General features: G+C 29.9%; 3 protein-coding genes across 3 annotated transcripts; 2 read left to right on the top strand and 1 right to left on the bottom strand.

Moving 5' to 3' along the window:
- Positions 1 to 1,357: 1,357 nt before the first annotated feature.
- LOC125071287 (peroxisomal biogenesis factor 3) lies at positions 1,358 to 3,365 on the bottom strand. Its single transcript, XM_047681465.1, has 2 exons — positions 3,151 to 3,365; positions 1,358 to 2,915 (listed from the first exon to the last, which is right to left on the bottom strand). The coding sequence occupies exon 2, from the start codon at positions 2,695 to 2,697 to the stop codon at positions 1,576 to 1,578; it is 1,122 nt and encodes a 373-aa protein (XP_047537421.1). The 5' UTR covers positions 2,698 to 2,915; positions 3,151 to 3,365; the 3' UTR covers positions 1,358 to 1,575.
- Positions 3,366 to 3,903: 538 nt separating this feature from the next.
- Positions 3,904 to 4,798, top strand: LOC125071362 (proteasome assembly chaperone 2). The gene has a single exon (XM_047681576.1). It carries the CDS (start codon positions 4,029 to 4,031, stop codon positions 4,770 to 4,772), a length of 744 nt encoding a protein of 247 aa, XP_047537532.1. The 5' UTR covers positions 3,904 to 4,028; the 3' UTR covers positions 4,773 to 4,798.
- Positions 4,799 to 14,110: 9,312 nt separating this feature from the next.
- On the top strand, positions 14,111 to 18,245 carry LOC125071423 (the record flags this gene model as incomplete). Its single annotated transcript, XM_047681667.1, has 3 exons — positions 14,111 to 14,285; positions 16,536 to 16,652; positions 17,536 to 18,245. Coding segments are annotated over 3 exons (867 nt in total), but the record flags the coding sequence as incomplete, so codon positions are not given.
- Positions 18,246 to 18,710: the final 465 nt, after the last annotated feature.

Here is an 18,710-nt window from a genome sequence, read left to right as displayed (position 1 = left end):
TTGTGACTTTTAAATTGACACTATTAATAATATTTATTTTTTATTTAAATAGGTATAAGCGCGATTTTTTATATTTTTTAAGGTTTATCTTTTTGTTTTTTTTTGCAACTCGTTTCTTAGGATCAACAGACTGCTTATTTTGTCATTAGATTCAGCCATAAAATATTTTGATATGAAATTATTGACATATTTTTATTGGATATAAATTAAACTATTTTTCATAGTAGAAACGTTAATAAACATACCTACACTTTTTATTTCATATTTCACTTCATTGTAGGCTTTTTGCAAGCCCATCTGGGTAGGTACCACCCACTCATTGTATTTTCTACAGTCGCACAGCAATACTTAATATTGTTGTGTTCAGGTTTGAAGGGTGAGTGAGCTAGTAAAACTTCAGAAACAAGAGACATAATATATTTTTTCCCAAGGTTGGTGGCGCATTGGCGCATCGATAAAAGGGATGGTTAATATTGCTTACAGTTTGAATTTCTGGGTGGTTGTGACCACATACCATCAAGTATCCCATTTGCTTGTCTGCCTGTCTATTTTAAATTAATGAAAAAATATGTAAATAACAAATGACAATAATATTGAAATGTTAGGTACCACATCATCGCTAAACAGCACTAGGTTCCTACTTAGTATTGTTGTATATCGGTTTCAAGGTGGTGCTGTGGTGGGAGCCCATATCATTTTAGACACAAGAGACGTAACTTATCATGTCTTTAGTTTAGTAGCATTTTGGCGAAAGTTCATATTTATTTCAGTGCCAATGGCCTTAAAAGCTATAGTCACCACTAACGGCAGGTGTTCATTTGTCACTATACCTCCTATATGTATTAAGAGTAAGAATCTTTTTTTCATCTAGTATAATAATATAAATGTGTTACACTTTCACGGCTAATCCACTGAACAGAATTTTATGAAATATTGTATGAAGCATGCTTGAACCCCAAGGAATAGACTATTTTATACCTAAAAAGGTCAACCGCGTCTAACACATACGGTTACAGAGCAGGTACTCTGATACAGGGTTTTTAATACAAAATTTAGGATGCTGAAGATAACTTTGCTTTTATAGAATATTTAGTTGTCCTTTATGTTCTTCATACATATTATAACATAATGGTTTGCATTTTATAGAAGTTTTTATGAAGAGTTCATTCGAAACTCAGAAGCATTATACACATATCAATATTGTGCCATAGTTACCAAAAATCTCATAGAATATGTATGTACTTAAGTATAATAATTTTAAATTGATTTAATCTCTTAATATATGTTCTTATGTATCTATAGTTAATTACATTATACTGGTGATAATCTTTAGGTTTCTTCGAAATAAGGTAACAAATTAATCATACACTTTTATTACTGACCCCAAATTGAGTAACACATAAAATAAGAAATATTTATTTTTATACCATCCCACAACATGTGCAAACAATTCCATATTTATAAACCAATGAATGTAAATATAATTGTAAATTAAATTTTACATTACAATTTTTCCAAATAAAATTAACAGGCATTTTGTTTCACTTAAAAAAAAATCACATTTACAATATGTTTTTATAAATTGCTAAACACTTCATATACATTTGCACCAAGAACTTTTAACTTTTCATTTAATGTAAGCTGTTGTGTAAGTAAGTCTGGAATGTTGGTGTTGTTTTTGCAAGTATTTTTTGTAATAAGTTCATTGACCACTGGCAAAAGCTTCACAAAGTGCATATCAAGTTTGTTCACATCAATAAATGGATCTGTATTGCCTCCCAATTTCAAGGCTCCATTTGTAATAACATGATCTTCTATGACTTCTAAGTGATTTTTCTTAGTCGGTACCCATTTGGCAGTAAATAAGTTTGCCACTTCATCCACAATAGAAGAAAAACTTCTACTAACTGTAGACATAGCAACTGACATTACTTCATCACTCTCTAATATGTCCATTGTTTCTTTAACAATTGTATCAAATTTAGCATCATTTATTTCAGTATGGTCCACCAAATAATGAACCATCTTTTTAATGGGGTCACCATCATTAGTATCTGTGCACAAGATTGTTTGTATGGACCAAAATACTTGTTCAACTTCCTGTAAGGTGATTTTCTTTTTTAAAGAAATAGGCTCTACAACTCTTTTAACAGCTCTTTCTATTTGCCTGGCTAAATCTTCAACTCCTGGGCCAACAAAATGATGACAGAGAGATAAGTATTTGGCTTGTAGCTCACTGTCTATAAGAGGTTCGTCTTCATGCATCGAATCTCTGTACAGATATCCACCAATTATATTCAACTGCACTCGTAAAGTGACATTTAGTATAGACAAAGCATATATTAAGACACAAATCCTAGTAAAAATCATTACTTTCATTTGTTCCCATAAAGCAAGTTTATTATCAGGATTATCTTGCAACTTTTGTATAATCTCTTCAGTGTTAAGTATACTTAAAATACTTTCAGAAACTATTTTCGATAATGAAAGTATAGTTTGATTACATGTTCTTTCTGTGCTTTCAAAGTGTTGTTTTTTACGAGTCATTTCAAAGAATTTTTTTGCTTCTTTTTCTTGCCATTCCCTGAGCCTCTTTTGAGCATAGCCCATAAGCAAGTATAAAGAGCCAAACACGGCACCGGTAACTATAAATTTCCTCTTATGACGTTGCAAAAAGTTTTTAATCATAGAAAACATTTTTTATTTTTTCCTTACTTTTTCTTCTACTGAAATTCAAGTGGTGCGTCAGAACGGTATTTAGTTGTATTCATAAGTCTTTTCGTTATAAAGGTCGTGGAGTCAATAAACCTTTCAACACAGTTCATAATGCATACTTCAGTTTTGGAATCCAAACGAATTGAAGGTCGACCCATACACGTATCCCAACACGTATCCGTGAGTCCGTGTACTAAAACCTGAAAACAATATAATAACACAAACTTTAGTAAGGAATGACAGATTGTTGAATAATAAAATCTTGAAAAAGAGCAAAGGTCGGATAAAGAATCACAAAAATATTGCGCTTGAAATACTCGAGAATACATTGGCGAGAATCTATAATGTTATAAGCCAAAAAATCTAAAGAGGAAAACATGTTAGTTTTCCTATTCGCCTTTTAATAATACTAAAGAAATATCAAATCATTGTTACCTGGAATCGTTGTTTTTGTGTTTCTGTCAGGATAAAGTCTTCAAACTGTGGATCCACACCTTGTGCTTCATTCATAATCAAATAAATATTTTATTGATATTTTTTTTATTGTGTATGAGACAAAATACCTATCGAAATATTAATTTTTAATTATAAGAACAGGCGCTATCAGTACCGCATAATTTAAGCGAAAGGACTTGTCACTTTGACACTTGTCAGAACTTACGATAGGCGTATCTTAGTGATGTTTAAAATGTAAAGACATCTACTATTGATCGCTAACTTTTAATGTTTAAGAAACAGTCAAGTAATATCTTTTACATATACTGGAAAATATTAATATTACTTGTGATTCGATTTTTTTTAAATGTACTAATATTTTCGATCTAGAAACTCATACTATCTATCTTTTAGAGTTAGGAAGTTATCCTTTTCTCACTTCAAAAGCACCGGTACTAAGTCTACCGTTTCATGTTAGTTGGGTTTTACATTTGTAAAAAGAAATAACAAAAAACCAAACTGTCACAGTGAGTTATTTATATTATGCATAATTTTCTTTGAAAGGACTGCTACTATCGATAACGCTATTTTCTGAAAATATTTATATTTGTATACTTTATTTTATTTATATTTTGACTACCGCGATATGATTTAATTGTAAATATCTGTCTTCAGTCAATGAAATAGTTTTTGACGTTCTTAAACTTATATACTCTTTGTTCTTAAACGTTCGTTGTTTTTGAATGTCATTGTGTCAAATATTGTATATTATGTCAAAATCATTAATATAAATATCATCCAATTCTATAAAATTCTTTATAATTAATTACATTCGCGTAAGACTTATTTTTTATGAAATAAAATCAAAAAACAAAAATATGGATAAGAGTAGTATATGGAAATTTTGTGATGAGAACCCTCTTAATGAATATACCTTAATCGTTCCAAGTGTTGCTGTCGGGAATGTCGGTCAACTTTCATGTGACTTGCTTATTTCTTCATTAAGTATGGTGAAAATAGCATCGGTATACAGTACAGCACAAATTCCTGTTATAGGAAGTGATCCATACAATTTAAAATCTGGATGTCTTTCAACCTCCTGCGAAATTTATAAGTCTGTTTCCAAAAGGATATGTGTCCTACAACTAAAATCGCCATTGATTTTTAAATACGCCAAAAAATTTCTCGAAGAAATAATAGAAATATTTAAAGATAAATTTATAAAGGATGTGATTATTTTATCTAGTAGCTATGCTCATGAAAAGAAACATATTCTTTCTTCACCATTTAGATATGTGGTAAGTGAAGGAAGTTCATATTCAGACAAGATTAGAAATGCGGACATAGTGAAACATGAAGATGATACTGGTGATTTAAAAATATTTGGCGGGGGATTTGCATCGCTACTTTATAAAATATGTCAAGAAAGTAATTTACCATGTTTAGTGTTGTATAAATATTGTTCAGAAGGTGACAACATACCCGATGCTTATGACATGATTAAGATCTTAATGACTGTGTGTCCTTTATTTTCTGAAGAAAAGGACTTGTTCACACAGTTGAAACAACCTGTCTCTTGGACATTGCTCTTTGGTAGACCTCCACCTCAAAATGTTTACTGAAAATATATTTTCATAATTTCATAAAATTTTGCTTTTTATTAATAAAACCCATTTAAACTATTCTATTTATATTGTAAATTTTTGCATGTTATAAATTGTCTTTTTTTTTATAAGATTTGAGAAGAAGGACATTTGTGTTATGGTATGTCCATAACACAAATGTACTCCTTATTAAAAGTGAAAAATAAAATCTTAAATATGTATAATTTGTGAAACAAAAAACTAGTTAAGAACTTTTATATTATTCTCATTTGTAAAGAAAAGATTATTTAATCCTATCTGGGACAAAGCAATCATACCTATACTATAGAAAAAATGTCCATTTTGTACTTTGGTTATTAATAAATTTAAATCTTAAGTTAAAAAAACTATAATAGTTTTGGCATTTTATTATCTTGCTATATACATATATGTCTTAATACAAGTGGCTGATTTACATTTGTTATAGCTGTGTTAAATGATAATTCAAAAATTCTTGGTAGAAGCTACTTAAAAACAACCTTATTTCGATTTTGAATAGATTCAGTAAAATATGTCCTAACACTGTGGATATGATGCTCGGAGTCTATCTACCCGATTTACATACTTAGATAATTAATAGTCATAATAACTTAGTTTGATCACTACTACTAGCCATATAAATAAAAATAACGAACTGCGATCTTTTTCAATAATAAGATGATCTAAGGAAATAAATATGCATAATTCTTTATAATATACTTATTTATAGTTAATGATGTGCAAATATTTAATACGAGAATGACGTGACGGCGAAAGAGAATTCTCTGGAGGGCATATCACGTTAAGGTTCAGTGATCAGTGTCTCATAATAATTAGTACTTATTTATAATTGAATAAGTAGTCATTATGAAGTTATCATAATCGAGTCTTGAATCTGTTTTCGATGAAGCAACGAAGCTGTAAAATATGAAGACAGCGAGTCTTGCGATTATCAAATTGTTTACATAGTATAGTGGCGATTCAAGACCAAATATTTGTGTGCAAAATAAATTTTGCGAGACTCTTTGATGCATTAGAGCACTATCATCACAAAGTTTCGTTTCGTTGTCTTTTATAACAGTAGAATTTTATAAAACGATTTTTTAACTGAATATATATTTTTTTATAGACATGCATATTATATATTTTTTGAATAAGGTAGAACACCAGTTTGAATACAATATCTGCTAAATATTAATAAATGAAAATTATAAAAGTTTATACATAGGTACCCATTATTCTATATATATCCGTAAGATTACAAACATCGTTAGATTACAATCTGTCTCGTCAGATTGTACCAAAATGTACCAAACAAGATATTAATTTATTACAATATTCGAGTGCCCAAAACCGAGGTAACCGTATTAAATATCAGTTGTTTAATTCTAAGTTTTGGGGATGTGAGGCCCTTTTAATCACGAGGTCGTTCGTCGTTGCCCACGTATTCTGAGTACTGCACTGGGCCTCCTCGGCTCATTTATTTAGTTAAAATTATCTGCCTAAGAGGCAATGCATTTTTGCGAAAAAGGACGCACACTTATTTAATTTGCACATTAATATACAAAACTACATTTACGCCATATTTTTTCTTATAAGTTCTACGGTATCGTTTGGTATAATTTTAAACTACGAGTATGTTGTACTGTTTATTATCAGGAAATTGAATTTTATATAGCTTACTAGAAAGATCGGAACTGCTTGTGAATTATATATTATGATTTCAACCAAATTTTCTAACGACAAAGCTGGACTACCCAATTACTTAAAACGGTATCAATCCGAAATGCGGAATCGATACTAGGTCAAGCTTAGTTTGGCGTTGTAAAATATAATACTGTAAAATAACGTATTTGAAAAAGCGTAGGTAACTACTTGAATATAGTATATATTTATTTTGAATAAAATTGCAGGATCTAGGGCTTTTTATGAAATTATTTTACTAAATTTCTTAAGAATTAAAGTACATTCCTACGTAATTTGATATTGTTCTATTTATTGAAAAGCGTTATTATATATTTTGAAAACAAGACATTTAGTTTTACTTCAGAATTGTTTTTACATAAATTAGTAAAGCTTACCAGTATATTTGCTTAAATTAAGATATAATATGTGAGATAATAATATTGATAAATGTTTGGTTATTCAAATGCTAAAATCTGTGACTCAGATAAGTAGCATCATTATTTACGTGGAAGCATAAAATGTGTTAGCTCGTAGCTGTGAAGCTTCAGCGAGAGCGACGCAAGTGTTATAAATAGCCTGTTATCGTCTAAGCAATAACTCTTTTATGGCGTCATAAAAAAGAAATGCTTTCTATTGGATAAAGAGATTTCTATAAACGACCACAAAACTTAGGCGCTGAACTTTTTAAGAGAACAAGTGCGATTTGTAGTTTTGTTTCTTGTAGTTACTTTTTCAACTTTTATTGTTTATTTTTACCAACAAATATATATCTATAATTTTAATTATTGTTATTATTCATATTTATAAATTTTAGTTAGTTATTTGGCGTAAAGCGCAGAAGAGGGCTATTCGTGTAATCTATAACTCGGGCCCAAAAGTTTATTTAAGATGTATGCTTAAAGAATCAAAATAATTACTATATAATACCGCTTCTTCATTTGTTTTTGACAATGTTAGTAACTTTAATGTGGGGCAATGTATACGTTTTTACAAAAGGATCCCAGAAAACGTTCCAAAATATTCAATTGTAAAATTTAAAAGGATCGTAACTCTTTTACGGGTTTGTGTGCTAAAGAGAAAACTACTTGGGAATTTGGTGATCGGCTTAAGGCTATTTTGATCGGCTTAAGGTTATTTATTTCAAATAACGAAAATATATTAATTTTTATTGTATGAAAACAATAATTGTAAAATAGGATATTAATAAAAAAATCCTGCTGTGTTTTTTCACCGGTTCGCCTGTCAGGTCCGAGGTATTTAGTATCGAAACTATGGTAGATTTTTGATTATTAATAAGCAAATGTAACACCTCTATATTGAAGAAAGATTTTTGACTTTGACTTTGATTGTCCTACATTTTAATTTGATGCTCCTACTAAATAAATTTACGTTTTCCATTCAATGATGCGTTTTAATTTAGTTTAGCATTTTGTTTTTTCTTGAATTAAACGAATTATATAAAAATGAAGTTTAACCATAAAATAAAATAACAATAATTTCATGTTTTATACAATGGTATTAATAGATCCACAGTCCATTTCGATTGTGGTATAAGCGTAATCCTAGCGCGGAGAATCCTGATTCTGTACATGTTAATATTCAGGCGGTGTGATCCGATTTGTGTTGGAAGCGTTTGTAATAGCCGAATTAATATTTCGCGCACACCTGCCTAGCTTATAAATAAATTAAATATTTGGTACTGATACAAGGATTAAAAAGGTTTTCTCTAGGAACCGAATGAGATAACTACATTGTTTAATGTCGTCAGCAAGAATCGCATGAGTTACGCTGCAGTCTTTACTCAATAAAGTTGCAATTTAAAAGAAAACAGTTTCTATCACACAAAATAAAATTCATTACATTCGAGAAAATAAAGAATTATTAACGACGACCCTGAACGCTTCAATTACATCAAAATGAGACGCTTTTTTCTTAATAATATAGCAAATAAAGTTTAGTAATATTTACATGTTCAAATTCATCTTGTATTTTATTCATACCTATTTGTTTTTTGTAACAAAGCGTTCGTTTATATTTTTGCAGGTTAATTTAAAGACAAAACTGTTCCTTCTGGTTATTTATTGTACAACAAAGTAAAACAAAGGCTTTACTTGGATATATTTTTTAACCAGAGGAGGTTTGAAAGGTGCTGAAATTAAGGATTTTTCACACACCGCACACCGGATTTTATATATAAATATAATGAAATTACGCGTTGCATGACATTAGTATCTAAACCGTCCAGGGCCGCATTCATAAGCACACAAAAAAAATCATCGAAATAGCTCCAACCGCTTAGTAGTTCATTTTAATACGCAAGTCGAGATGATTTATATATACGTTATAAATGTACACTCAAAGATTTTTTTTAAAATAACCTCACACGTATGAAACCGAGGGATGGAGATCAAAATGTGAAGATTTTTATTGTAACTGTAAAAAAAAACGAATTATATGTGTATGTATTAAACTTCAGCTCACATTATAATTATATACTTTATTATTATTGAAGAAAAATGATGATGTGTTATAAACTTTTTTTTATAAAATTCACACTTCACTTATTCATTTTATTCTGCAGGGAGAGAGCGATATATTTAGAAATTATATGAAAAATATTTTATTAGAAAGTATACGTAAAATATTTTTAACCAAAGATACATCAATATTACCGTAAAGTGGTCCCATTTATATTCCGCCACTGATGATTGCTTCTTCGATAACAAATGTTGATGACGTAGATTGACGTATCGTCGCTCATTTTGAGGGTAAAAAAACGAACGAGTGTTGTTAAAAAGCTTTGATATTTTTAGTATGTTATATGAAAAATTATACACAAAGAGAAACTTTGGCTAGTAAATTACTTGATACCATCACGTACCATACCATACCATTTTATAGATGTATGTATTAAAATCACTACATAGTATAAAACCAAGACGCTTTCCGCTGTCTATCTGTCTTTGTGTATGCTTAGATTTAAAAGGACACAACGGATTTTGATGCGGTTTTTTTAATAGATAGAGTGATTCAAGAGGAAAATTTACATGTATTACGTGCATAATATGGTAGAGAAACACTGATAATTTTAGAGGTTTCTAATGTGATGTCGTAAATAAACACATGTTTTTTCGCTTACTTTGGATGTTCCACGCTAACAATTTTTTCCCTTTACTTTTTACTAGAAATAATGACTTATTTACGAAATGATATTAAGCAATACAGCAATAATCCTTATCTAATTAAGTACCTACCTTAAATACATGGTTCATGTAATATAAATCAATATGGCCCTTTACAGAATGTAGTTGAAGATATTACAGATTTAAAATGGAGGGATGCGGTTGTATTGTCTATTGACAAAAAAAGCTGTGGACGTTGTATATAAAGACATTCAGTAGAATTTATCGTATCAGTATTGCGCCCGTGCAAGCCTGGGTGGGTCGGCTAGTATATAATATATGGAAAAAAACTTTATATGATTTAAAATAATGAGGTTGGCTGGCTGTGATATAAGCTACCTTGACAAAGCATGTTTTGAATGGCAGATTATTATATTTTCATACTTTTCAAAAGTACTGAATAATATTTGAATTTTGGAGTAGGTCCTACTGTGTATTTTTAATGTGCGTATTATTGTATATGTATTGTTGATTTAGAAAGATAGCATGACAATGAATATTCGAAAACCAGACTGTAGCGACTTGCATAAAGTAAAGATCATTTTAATTATGACTTTATACAATTGCCTGATCATTATGAAATATTAAATTAAGTTTATTACGGAGTACTTGAGATTGACCACAATTGACTCTAATTATTAGTAAGAAGGGGAGGCTTACTTCACCACGCTGCTGTTCTGCGGGATGATACGCTGTGTCAGAATTTTATTTAATGAATGATTTTTTCATATTTTCTTTATAGCACGAGATAAATTATAATAAAACTTAATCACATGAAAACTCCGGATTAAAACCCGCAAATTTCGGTTAAGATCCATGTGTACTAACCACCGTGCAATCGTGACTCAGTTATATATAAGAAGTGAACTGTCACATATTATTTAAAAAAAGTGTGTGTGTGTAGGTACTTATGTGTTAAGTAAAAGTGAAGTATCGTAAGATCGGTGTCTTCTAAGTCGTATCTTGTAATTGCATTAGCTACCCGCGCCGACTGTCGCCTGATTAAACTGCTTTCGCCCTGATTACGACTCCATTACGTTTTAAAGTCACCGCCCTTTCTCCGTTCTATTTTCTCTGAATTACTCGTACAGTCGAAGTCAAGTCAAGTGATGCTGGCTCTGCTAATTGTATTATTTGTATTAATTACTTTCAAAATTACTGTACTAATGTTAGGTGCTCCAAACCTTCTCCTCAAAGGGAAAGAAGGCCTTAGCCCAGCAGTGGGAAATTTACAGGCTGCTAATGTATGTAAAATATTATAAAAGTAGAAATTTCAGTATTTTTCATTTTATCTAATTGCAATTTTCAATGTCTACTTTTTTAACTTTTACATTAACACGTCAATAGTCACTTACAATTCATTTGTATCAGAAAATGTAGCATAAGCTTAATTACTTTTTTAAATTAAATGTTATTAACTGAAAAAAATGTTACCTATATTAAAAAAGTCAAGCAATTCTATTAAGAATTTAATTAATATAATATATATGTATGTGTGAATGTATCGATTTTGTTATAATTATTTAATATTAAAGTAAAGACGTATGTCTCTACTGCAATATCACAACGAAATACATTAACAACTTCGAAGTTGTAACAAGTGTTCTAGGTTGGTATTCTCGTGGTGTCACAGTTCGCGCGGAGTGTGAACGACAAGCATAATTATTGTTCCACGTAACAAGTTTCCTCGACCAAACTTTTAATTGGTTTCATATATTTTGATTGCAAATCTTTTTTTATAACAAAATAACCACATTTTGTTTCATTCTTTTAAATTAAAGCTACGAGAATTAACTATTTATTGAATCAATACGTAACTATTATAAAATACTAGCGTCCCGGGTATAAAATACTTCGTACGGGTGCAATACTGATACTAAATATACATATGTACTACAGAATGTCATTATATACAAAGTCCATAGCTTTTTGTCATTAGACAATACAAACCGCTATGTCCCTGCATTTTAAATCTGTAATATCTTCGAAAATATTCATTTAAATTACATGCAGTAAAGAGCCATATTGATCTATATTAAATGCACAATGTACTTTATTGGATTAATGCTGTATTGCTTAAAATTGCTTCGTAAATAAGCCATTATTTTTCGTAAAAAGTAAAAGATAAAAAATGGTTATTGTGTGCTGTCCCTAAGAGACAAACATATACCATCACAGACTTTTGGTAGACCTTTTAAGGTGTACAATACTTTATTACGTATTTTGATCTATCTCGTTGGGTTTAGCCAGGGTTTGTTAGAGCCAATGTAAGCTGAATAATTTGGTTATTTATGACATCACATTAGAAACCTCTAAAATTATCAATGTTTCTCTACTATATTGTGCTACATGCACACATATACATATAAACTTTCCTCTTGAATAACTCTATTAAAAAAAACCGCATCAAATCCGTTGTGTAATATTAAAGATCTAAGCATACACAGGGACAGCTAGACAGCGGTAAGCGACTTTGTTTTATACTATGTAATGATTATAATAATAATGTTTGTATATCTATTTCATATCTCATGTTCACAAAATATATGTTCGTGTGGAAATTACTTTACTCGGTCTCTTTCATGTAATGGAGTGTATTATATATTAATGTGTAGATGTTACTATGTTCAACTGTTACATAAAAAAAGGAATATAAATTGTAGCTATGGCAATAATTTAAATATACAATTAAGGACAGAATAATAACGATAGACTTTATAAAAATAACTGTGTCTTCTTGTTGTTGTTGTTCATAATGTTGCTATTTTAATTTATCTTAAAAATATTTTCTATTTAAGAGTCCATTAAATTCCGCATTCGTTAAAATCCTTTGATTACAAAATAGTCGAAAGATACTTGAGAAATTTAGTACAGTTGTAGTTACAAAATAAAAATATTATTTTCATATAATATTCGGTATCCTTTCAAGTCATAATCGACTAGCGCGTAAGTAAGCGTTATTATCTAATATTTCCGATGAATAATATGGGAGATTTGTATACGGAAATTGCCAATTAATGTATCCACCCCGTCGTTTGTCTCCACCCTCATACCAAAACTCCGATACTTTTTCGAAAGATTTATTTATTGCGGCCCAGAAAATATTACACTTATTTGTAAATCATTATGTTTAGTCTCCCGCAATGCGGATTTGTGACTCTTCCCACAGTTAAAATTCAATGGGCAGGTGTCATCTTTTTTAGTCAAATTGTTTTCAATACTACTGTTTCGCATATGCACTTTTACAATATTATATTTGATCGTTGCAATGGTTTCATACCAAATATATTTATTATAACAAATCATGAGCTTTTATCAATCGTAACTTATACTGGTTCATTAAAATATAATTATTATTAAATAGTTTGTAATCAAAATATGCATAAAATGCTCCTTTTAAGAATAAAAAGGGAAAATGATCAAAATTGTGATTAATAGTATAAGTATCTTACAAAATAAGAGACAATCATCCACTCAATTGCCACGCAATCCACTGAGTGACAGCTTGTTGCCATTAACATGATATTGATAAACTAAGTTACATTAACGAATGGTTACGTTACCACAGAATCCAGCAACATGTCTGTTTTTGTTAACGCAATTATTACATTTTCAGTATGTACACAGCAATGTGCACAAAACAAGGAGATTGTGTCGAATGTTGAGATGTTTTTGAGAGAATAAGTACAGCCACTGGGGTTCACAGCATCTCGGTCGCTACGGCAGTCGCCTACGTGACGTAGCTGAAAGCGCTACGCGTTTAGCTACGTCGTAGCGTTTTAAAATACGCGTTTTACGGGTTCGTGCAAAACTGACCGATTAAAAGAAACGTATGTTAGTGGTTTTATCATTGTGATAAATAAATTTCCTTCTGGTATTGTTTTTATTGTCATAGTATAAATTTTTAAATAATTTTTAATTCTAATGTAGAAATTTAGTATAATATATCTTTAGAAACACTTTAAATCTATCTTTTTATGTTTTTGTTCGATATCACCCTAATTAGTATTGATTTTATTGCGGCTGAGAGAGAATTATTATTACAGCTAACGTCGGGAACGAGAGACTGAATTGGAAAATTGAAGAAATCGAATGTTGTTGTCATAATCATTTTATCATTTAATTATCAATTTCATTATTTAGAATTGGTGTTTACATATTTAACTTTCCGAGTTAGTAGTAGTATAAAAATTTTTTTAATTCAATAAAGTTTATGTTATTATTATTCATTTCATATCATAAAATATTTACGAAGATAAAATTATTTGAAATATTTAACAGTTGGTTAGACAAAGAACAATTAATATTTTATTATATTAAGGGGCAAGCCCAAAGGGCGCCTAAAGCCAAGCTGATTAAAACAAATTAAGCTGCAAAATGGTTTAATTTTCTGAACAAAGAAGTGATTAAGTAAATGTTAGCATTTTAGCGATTTTGCAAAATAATGCGCGTTGATGTGAAAATTATTCACGTTTTAGCCGGCGCCTCTCCCTACAGAAACTTTTAAGTGTATTAAAAAAAAGAAGACTGAGGAATAAGAGTGGAACTAAAACAAGTGTAATAAAAATGTGTTCGTTGTTGTGGATTTTAAGCATTTTCGCAATTTTTGTGGCAGACGTACGAACGGGCGCTTTACAGCAGAAAGGTAAAACTAAAGATCTTTTTTAAATATTATGATTTTGTAAACTACACAACGTAGTATTCGGATTTGTATGTAATTAAAAAAAATCCAATTAAAAATGCACATGTTACAGAAATGGTAAATGAACAATAAAAACACATAATAATTTCGCAAAATAATGGGCCATATTTACATTTAAAATATCTCACTCCGACCCAAATTAATAATAGTAGCATTTCATATAACTTTATTAACAATGAAAAGTCACTTAGCGTCTGCTAAAAAATCTTAATACAAAAAAAAATACTTATTTAAAGACAAATTGTTGGTTTAATGAAACTTAAATTTAAAGTATATAAAACATAGTTCCATTTAATAAAAATTAACATTTATTTTATATAATGTAGCCCTAACTTTCATTTTTATAAATATAATATTTTATATAAGTCGGTAGATTTGTTGAACACACCAATTTGATCTGCGACTTATAACGTAAATAACCGTTACTTCCTAATTAAATCACATACATGTGCACATTTATACAGTATAGTCGAGTTAATGTAAAAACTAACACCATAAGCATGGTTTTGCTTTAAACATTTTCAAGTATCGAGTCCGAAACCTTATTCCTAAATTTAAATTTTAAAGCTTCTATCTGTCAGGATAAGGTTCATAAATCAGATGTAAATAAAAAAAATAAAAAATACACCTACTTCAAGATCGAAAAGGCTGCGGAAATACTATTGTTTAAAAAAAGTATATGCATTTATTATTTATTTAATCTTTAATCCATATAAAAAACAATACCAACCAGTTTTGTATCATCTATATAATCCTATAACGTCGAATATTATAATTAAAATTCTTAACATAATACTAATGTTTTTTTGATAAAATACATTTTATGTTTCCTATTGAGGTCGCTGTCCAACCCACTCATGTTAAGCGATCGACGCATTAAGCATGATTGTACTTATAATGGCATTGTTGAAGGGGTTGTGTCTGCGCCAAAAAGCCCTTTTATTGTTTGTCGAAATAGAAGCGCTAACAATTTCAACAGTTTTAATTTAAATTGTTGTCGTTGTAAAAATATTTAAGTATTAGGATGAGACTGGATTACATTTATGGATACAATAAAGTAAAATTAATGTCTTGAATATAATACAAAATTTATATTTCATCTTTGATCGCTTCGATGACCGAGTATATTGATTTAAAAACAATAAACTTTTAGAAACAATTTTCTTTTGAGATCGCTCTGATAAAATTAAATTTCAGGACCTGATTATAAAATGATATATTTATGTGTTGTTATGTGCATACATAGATTTGCTACATAAGAAAACAAGCTGAATTTAATAGTATTATTTATTGTTTTAACATTCAACGAAATTTAAGTAAGAGATCTTAATTTGAAAATAGCGTTATTTTCAATTAAAGGACAAAGCGCGAGGGATGTCTTATAAAATATATATAGAAAATTCATAAATTACTAGAGACGTGTTTAAAGCCGGGGACAGGAAGTTGGGAGTGGTTTGCGCAAACACAAAGTTCGTTGTTGTGTTGAGTGGCTCTAGTAAAGCTGTGCCACTGAGTTATGACTTTGCGGTATGAAGATATCTGCACTCAGTACGTACCCTGCCAAACAACGAACTTCATTACAAAGCCGAAATACTAAGCATTATCTAACTTTATTTATCATTCTTGTATTCAATAAGTAATATACTTATGAGTATTTTGGTAAGTCAATAAATAATTGTAAATAATTTCCTGTTTATTTTATAGAGCTGTGTAAGAAATTGTTTAGATGGATTATAATTATGTGCAAACTTAATTTAAAATTATTATTGTTTCATACTTCTACTTATACAAACATTTAAGTCATTGCTACAATGCATTGATATTATTTTTCACTGAGTTGCGATATGTATCTAAGATTAAACCTTTTAATTCATAATGACTCGTATACGTAATACTAACGTATAAACTATATCAGGAAGTTTAAAGTTCGTTACGATACTTTTGACGAAGATCTTTATGTAAAGTTATTTAAAATGCATAAATTGTTTCCGATATAAGAGAATGTATCTTAAAATATGCAAACCAAATGCTTTTTTTCAGTTAATCTTACGATACTTTAAGTTTTTAATTGTCACAAACAGGTGAAGCAGACGAAGTTAGGACTCACGTCATTTCGTTGGAATCAGATAAACCAGACAAAAACTTGATAATACCTAAAAGTCGTTTTTGTTTTAATGCTACTTTTATTTCCAGATTTATCGCCTCGTAGATGCCACCACTGTGCTCACAAAGCACGTTGTGAACTCGACAGTTCGCCTGTCGTGTGTCCAGCTGGGCAGCCATTATGCGCCACCGTGGCGAGTGCACCCAGTATGTTTAATTCATTTTTATTCTTTTTAGGACTTATAGTTGCTTTCTAAATGTATAAGTAAGTAAGTATTATATATTTACGACTGGAAAAAACTGAAGTTTAAATTATAAAACATATTAATTTATTTTGCAAAAGAAGATGTGTTTCATAGTTTACTAATGATTCACATTTATATTAGACACTGGCATTATGTGACTGTAATTTAAATAGCTGTGCTAATAAGACTAACTCAATCATTCATCCGAATACAATCATCCCATAAATATCCTTTTCGCGAAGTACAAATAAGGGTGGTACGTAAAAAGGGTCACCTGCGCTAATCTTTATCACCAGTCAAAAAATGAAAACAAAACAAACTTTTGTATTATTTAAACTCGTTAATATTGTAATTACATGGTAATAATATAAATTTTACCGTTTAAACGTTTTTGCTCCTTAATTGGTTGAATTAATTAAAATACATTATAATAAATATTTTAAACACGTTCGACCATGAGGTTTACAGAAAAATGGCGCAATTTTCCAATAAAAGCTGAATTGCTTCCAATAAATTTTGCCAGATTGTACGAGTATAAACTAGGAGAAATGCTCGATGTAATAATAAATTATAAAGCTCAAAGTCTATAGAACTATTTGGTAAAATGATGTCTGGTTGTGATAATATTATTACAATGATTCTGATAGCATCGAAATATAACTCACCTCTTTCAACATTAATAAAACAGATGTCGGAAAATTATTTATATTTAATATATTGGTATATGACAAAATCAATACCGTACTTATTAACGTTTTATTTTATAAATTAATCGAATATTAATTTATTTTATGTATGAAATATATTGTAGCTATGTTTATTAACCACGAAATGTGCTATTCCAGACTTTACATCTACACTTACCTGCGCAACTGCAAGCGAGTCACCTTGTTCATTAATTTATAATTCGAAATTGGCACTAGAGATGACCTGCATATGCAACGATCACCTCTGCAACGCGCCGTACTCCTCTCAGTTTCGAAATGAGCTACTCAATTTTTCAACGCAAATCCCTGCCAACACTAGCACTGAGCTCACCGAAACGTTTCTAAAATCCTCTTTTTTTGCGAACGTGACTAAAATGGAATTGTATGAAACGATAACCATTGTTAGAGACGCGGAGGAAAAAAAGACAACGCTTTTTTCCGCTCAATCAACGACGGTTGGTTTAACATCAATTGGCGCTGCTGAAGACGTTCCACCGCGGGCTGAAGCCTTGAAGCACGAAGCAACCGTTCCACCGGATGATGATGAGGATGAGGTCGAGGGGAGCGGAAATTTTGAAGAGACTAAGTCTCAAGCGGCAGCTCCTGCCGCTCCTAGTTCTTACTTACCAGCAGAAGAAAATAAAGTAGCTCCCGTAATTATAAATACATACTTATTAGCATTGACAATATTTTATCGACATGCGATTTGGTAAATATTGACAGTGAAATAAGTTATTCTTTGTTTAAAAAATTTGTACACGAGTCTTTTAATATTTTAATGTCCATAGCGTTGACTTTAAATTAGAATAACTAAGGGAACAAAATTTCCAAATAACACCTTTTTGTCTAATTCCATATATGTTTTTTTTACTTCTATTTAAAAATAGTTATGGGTCCGACTTTTTACTAATGGTTTGATATTTGCAAACTCGTTGTCAAAATATAGAATACAATATATGTCTTTAAATAATTACAATAAATAGAATTATTAAAAATAAATAAGAACTGATTAATTCATTTATTGGTATTTTCAGATCACAGTAATTTAACTTAATTAGTGGTATTTAAAGAAAATAATTGAAGTGAAATGTTTTGATAAGGCGATTTGATCGAGGAAAGTTTGTTAATTTTCAATATTTTGACTCGAATGATTTGATTTTGAATTTTTGAAGATTTTTTAAATTTATTTTAAACCAATCTTTGAAGATACTATACATTGTTGTCCTTTTACAAATCTTTACTACATGCCATTATAAAACGATGTAAATTATTGTTTATTTTAAAAGAAGTCTAAGAATTCTGAAGTAATGTAT

The sequence above is a fragment of the Vanessa atalanta genome, chromosome 19 (genome assembly GCF_905147765.1).
Source record: "Vanessa atalanta chromosome 19, ilVanAtal1.2, whole genome shotgun sequence".
In the NCBI taxonomy this organism is placed as follows: domain Eukaryota; kingdom Metazoa; phylum Arthropoda; class Insecta; order Lepidoptera; family Nymphalidae; genus Vanessa; species Vanessa atalanta.
This window is presented reverse-complemented; position numbering and strand designations above follow the sequence as displayed.

Excerpts from the sequence above, each read along its gene's own strand:
- LOC125071287 (XM_047681465.1), bottom strand. The coding sequence starts at position 2,697 with ATGTTTTCTATGATTAAAAACTTTTTGCAACGTCATAAGAGGAAATTT.
- LOC125071362 (XM_047681576.1), top strand. The coding sequence starts at position 4,029 with ATGGATAAGAGTAGTATATGGAAATTTTGTGATGAGAACCCTCTTAAT.